Source organism: Vigna angularis, chromosome 8, assembly GCF_016808095.1.
Source record: "Vigna angularis cultivar LongXiaoDou No.4 chromosome 8, ASM1680809v1, whole genome shotgun sequence".
NCBI lineage: Eukaryota > Viridiplantae > Streptophyta > Magnoliopsida > Fabales > Fabaceae > Vigna > Vigna angularis.
This window is the reverse complement of record NC_068977.1, coordinates 32907864-32913928: the sequence shown is the minus strand read 5'-3', so window position 1 is coordinate 32913928 and position 6065 is coordinate 32907864. Positions and strand designations below refer to the sequence as shown.

The 6065-nt window shown below is 31.4% G+C and overlaps 1 protein-coding gene across 1 annotated transcript; it reads right to left on the bottom strand.

Moving 5' to 3' along the window:
• Positions 1-2262: 2262 nt before the first annotated feature.
• LOC108344878 (mitogen-activated protein kinase kinase 9) lies at positions 2263-3477 on the bottom strand. Its single transcript, XM_017583409.2, has one exon. The coding sequence runs from the start codon at positions 3420-3422 to the stop codon at positions 2469-2471; it is 954 nt and encodes a 317-aa protein (XP_017438898.1). The 5' UTR covers positions 3423-3477; the 3' UTR covers positions 2263-2468.
• Positions 3478-6065: the final 2588 nt, after the last annotated feature.

The window sequence follows — 6065 nt, the reverse complement described above, 5'->3', positions numbered from 1 at the left end:
AGGATTTTGAGATATTTGAAGTCCGCTCCTGGAAAAGGAATTTTGTTCTCAAATCATGAAAACTTAAAGGTAGAAGGGTACACTGATGCAGATTGGGCAGGTTCAAAAGATGATAGAAGATCTACCTCTGGATACTTTACTTTTGTAGGAGGGAATCTTGTAACTTGGAGGAGTAAAAAATAACCTGTAGTAGCAAGATCTAGTGCTGAAGCAGAATTCAGAGGCATGACACTAGGTGTATGTGAACTTTTGTGGATTAAAAATGTGCTATCAGATTTGGGCTTTACACAAAATGAAGCTATGAGTTTGTACTGTGACAATACTTCGGCTATAGCAATTGCTCACAATCCTGTGCAACATGATAGAACAAAGCATGTGGAGATTGATAGACATTTCATCAAAGAGAAGCTTGAAGCTGGAATAATTTCATTTCCTTTTGTAAGATCAGAATTGCAGTTGGCTGATGTTCTCACCAAAGGAGTATCAAGAAGATTGTTTAATGAGTCTCTGTTCAAGTTGGGAATGTGTGATATCCATGCACCAACTTGAGTGGGGGTGTTAAGATATGCCAAATATTCTATTAAAGGATATTAGGCAATCAAATATTGTGTTAGTTATAATTTAGATATTATTATAATTTGTGCAGATTTGTGCACCTGTCATTCCTTTAATAGATGAAGGATTATAGGATCCTTAAATGTATATATATGGTATTCTACTCTTTGAAATAATACATCAGAATTATTCTTTAAATCTTTTATTAATTCAAATATTAATTAGACGAGTCTAACAATATATATTAGACAAGTTTTCTTATAAACAATTAGACGAATCTATTGATACACATTAGACGAGTATGTTCATTTATTGATTAGATATGCATTATACGAGTTTGTTCATACACTAATTAGACGAGATTAATAATATACATTCTATGAGTGTATTCATGCACTAATTAGACAAGTATTTTGTACATGAAATATAAAACAAGTCATTTCATGCATTAATTAGACGAGTCTAAGAATACAAATTAAGTTAATATACCCATCTACTGATTAAACGAGTCTTACAACACATATTATATGTGTTTGCCCATACACTGATTAAATGTCTAGCAATATATATTAGACGAGTTTGTTTATGCACATATTATACAAATTTATTAATGCACATTAGACAATTCTATTTATTCTCTTATTAGACATGTCTTACTATATACATTAGACGAGTTTATTCATACACCTTCGATAAATGTAGCAATACATATTAGATAACTGTGTCCATATATTAATTAAACGAGTCTAACATTAGATATTAGATGAACATGTTGATGTACTGATTATATAAGTTTAACAATACACTTTAGATCAATATATTCATGCATTAATTTATATTTATAACGAATATACTCAGTATATTTTTGTATAGTCTTTATATTTTCAAAGAGTTTACTTTATGCTTTTTCACATATTATATCCTTTATATGTTTACATTTCTACATATATACTTTTTAAACTTATGAATAACTTTTCACTTTGGTTTTATTCAAAAATTTATTATAAACTTAATAATATTATTTATTTTCTTTAACCTCTAAATATCTTTTAATATAATATATATTTAAATATGTTTTAATATAATATATATTTACTAAAAAGAAAAAGTATCATTCCATACGCATACACAAGTTTAAAACTAATAGCCGTCGCAAAACATTACCGTTTCTAAAACAGTTTATTTTATATTAAGCTTCCATGATAAGGAGTAGGTTGAAGAAGACACGTGGGTACCACTGAAACATATGTTTTGTTTATCTTTTCTTTTATGACATTATTTTAAATAAAACATTATTATTAAATTGTATTAAAAACACGTGTCTCTTTCTCTCTTTTTTCACATTACGAAAGAAGACAATGTACGCAGCACACGTGAAATGGGTGGAAAGAGAAAATTCCAAATAAAATGACGATAGGAATGATGAGAGAAGGCAGTGCTCATTGCTCAACTTGGTAGTGTCATGACAGATAAGTGCAAAGGATTCTTCCACGTTCATGCATCTCATCATCCCTTTCACCATCTTCACAAATTTCACTATTAAACGCACTCTTTTTAAATTTCAAAATATAATTTCTTTTTCTTCAATATAAAATATACACCATAATATTTTTGACGACAATTTAAACTTGGATGAAAATAGAAAGTAATACAATTTAATACTAATGTATCCATGCCTTGAATATGGATGGTTTAACAATGAAAAAATTGAAGAAAAAAATAATCATATCTATTATGAATTCTAACTTCCATTTTTAATCATCGTTGAGCACAATTTACAAAGGGAATGTCCTAAACCTGAAAAAACAAATTGAATCCGGGGGAATATACACCATCTCAAAAAGGTTATTCCTTGATAAGGCAAACGTTATCAAGACCCGATTCATTCAGCAAAATTAACCGGGTCAACCCACTTAGTGAGTTTCCGGGTTTTTGCACACGAACGGGTGGGTCAAGAGTTGTGCCGCCGTCCACCTATCACCGGAGTCCTTTTTGAGACAGGATTCGACGAAGCTGCGAAATTCAGCTGACGCTGTCTCGGGGAGGCTAGGGGGGTCGCCGTAACAAATGGCACATATTAGGGTAGCCCAATCGGGTCGCTGACCCGTTTCAAGAAACGGGAAGTGACCCACGTAGAGTTCAAAGAGGGTCAAACCCAAACTCCAAATATCCGCAGCGAAACCGTTGTAGTTCCCGCCTGATGCTTCCGGGTCGAACCGTTCCGGACTCATGTACGCGCACGTGCCGACATAAGAGTTGCAGGCTTCGAGCGTGCGGCACATGAGTTTGCTGACTCCGAAGTCTGCAATTTTAACTTCTCCCTGTGAGTTTACGAGGATGTTCGCAGGTTTGATGTCGCGGTGCGCGATGTTGCGAGAGTGGAGGCACGCGAGGCCCTCGAGGATATCACGCGCCACCGCGGCAAGCCTTCCCTCTGAGAACGTGCCGCTGGTGGCGAGGGCGGTCTCGAGGGTGCCGCCGTCCATGTACTCCATGAGGATGGCGACGTCGCCGGAGGGCTTTTCGAAGGAGCCGTGGAAGCGGACGACGTGGGGGCAGTCGGTGGCACGGCGGAGGATGGATGTTTCCGAGAACGCGCGGCGGCGCATGGTGGCGTCGGCGTTGCTGTGGATGATTTTGAGCGCGTAGGTGGCGGAGGTTGTCTTGTGGCGGACCTTGTAGACGGTGCCGCCGTTGCCGTGGCCGAGCACGGCGAGGTTTTCGAGGTCGGCGGCGGTGATGCCTTCTCCGGCGGCGGGTTTAGCGGCGGTGGGAGGGAGGGGGAGAGGGAAGCGGGGGCGGCGCTCAGAGATCTCCGGGAGGGGTAGGCGGAGATTAGGATGGCGGCGGTGGCGGACAAGTGCCATATCGGTGGTTGGTGGTGGAGGGAGGTAATGCTTCTAAGAAACAAAGTAAAGTGTGGTGTGAATGGTGAGGATTTTATATAGGAAGTGACTGAGTAAGAGACAGTGACTGTTTGTAGGAAAGAGGGTGGATATGAGAGTGGGGCCCACTCTTCTGAATAATTGTACATAATTAAAATTCATTGGATATTCACTTTCTTCAGCAGATTTTGTTTACTTTTATATTTTTATTTCTCCACGTGATTAAATGTAGCCTGCCTTTCACTTTTTATCTTCAATTTGAAAATTTTATATATTATCTTTAGTTTAAAATCCTTTCATATATCTCACCTTCCCCAAGGATAAAAAAAATAAAATTACTGTGTTTAATGATACCCAACGAATAAGGATTAATTAAGATTATGTTTGTTTAAAAAAATATATAAGATTATGATTCCTTAGAAAATTATTAAGATTGCAATTCTTCAAAAAGAATTCAGATAATCAAGATTGATTTAAATTTATAGTTTTGATGAATATTGGGATATTTGAAATATTTCTATACACATTTAATTAAGTAAAATGATAAACTTGTTATAATTAATTAATTAATTAATTAAAACAATTCATTGGATCAACTTAATGTTCAGTGATTTTTTTTGTAACCATATCACATGTGTAAAATATCTCTCAAATTTGTTGATGACAAATATTGATGTAATTTTCTTACGGAAATCAAGAAAATAGATGAAAAGGTTAGTCAATCAATAGAACAAATTTTATCTTCGTTTGTTTTACAGCTTTTTGAGTGTCATTATTATTATAAAGAGTATAAATACAAATATATATATATATATATATATATATATATATATATATATATAATATTACCTTAAAATATTATAATAATTAAAAAATAAATAAATGAAATGAAATAAATATTTAAAACATAAAAGGGTGTACTGATTATTTAATCAAGAAAATATTTTTAGATATTAATAAGTGATTATTAATTATTAAAACAGTTATCTATAAATTATTATAAGTGATATAATGATTTATTTTTTCTTATATGAGATATACTGATTTATTAATTTAAATATTTATTTAGTTAAGAGATTTTTCAAAGAAAATAAATAATTTGGCGAAAAATTATTAGCAATATATTAAAAAAAATTGTGAAAAATATATAAAGGTGTTATTATAATCTAAGCATATTATAGGACGATTATTTCTTAAACAAATTTAGTAAAAATATATATAATTTATTTTATGTGTGATTTTGGTTATATTAAAAAAATTTAAAGAGAATTTTTAAGAATCAGATAGGAATATATATATATATATATATATATATATATATATATATATATATATATATATATATATATATATATATAACAGTACCTTAAAATATTATAATAATTAAAAAAATAAATGAAATGAAATGAAATAAATATTTAAAACATAAAAGGGTTTACTGATTATTTAATCAGGAAAATATTTGTACATATTAATAAATGATTATTAACTATTAAGAAAGTTATTTACAAAATTATTATAAGTGATATAACGATTTATTTTTTATATGAGATATATTGGTTAATTAATTTAAATATTTATTTACTTAAAAGATTTTTCCAAAAAATAAATAATTTGGTGAATAATTATTAGCAATATATTAAAAGATTTCGTGAAAAATATATAAAGTTGTTATTATAATATAAACATATTATAGGATGGTTAACTCTTAAACAAATTTATTAAAAAGATATATAATTTATTTTATGTGTGATTTTGATTATATTAAAAAAATTTAAAGAGATTTTTTTAGAAAAAGATAGGAATATATATATATATATATATATATATATATATACTATTTTATGGTATAATTATTGGAATGATCGCATAAAATCTTTTAAAATACTATATAAAGTTTAAGAGTGAGAGTAAAACTCATAAATATTCATATTAAACTATGTTTAATGAGAAAGAATGTGTTTGAGTAGATTAAAAGGAAAGTAAGTTTAAGATTCAAATATAGAGAAAAGTTTTGAAGTTTTAGGTACTAAATCCAAGTTAGGGAAGTTAATATTTAATGTGATTATGAAATGAGTATCAATATGTACTCTCATATCTTGCATTGATTAATTGATGGTATGATTAAACAAGTGTGAGTATGTCTCCATAAGTGCTCTTAGACGTCCAAATGTGATTTCACAAGTGTAAGTATGTCTCCATGAATGGTTTTAGATGTTTGTGTGTAATTTGATGAGTGTGAGCATGTATTCATGAGTGTTATAAGACGTTTGAGTGTAATTTGATAAGTGTGAGCATGTCTCTATGAGTGCTCCCAAATGTTTGAGTGTGATTTGACCAGTGTAAGTATATCTTCATTAGTGCTCTCAAACATTTGAGTGTGATTTGATGATTGTGAGCATATTTTCATGAGTGCTCATAGATAATTGAGTGTGATTTGATAAGTGTGAGCATGTATCCATGAATGTTCCCATATATCTGAGTGTAATTTGATGAGAGTGAGTACGTCTCCATGAGTGCTCCTAGATGTCTAAGTGTGATTTGACGAGTATGAACATGTGTTCAAGAGTGTTCCTAGATGTCTGAGTGTGATTTTACAATTGTGAGCATGTCTCTATGAGTGTG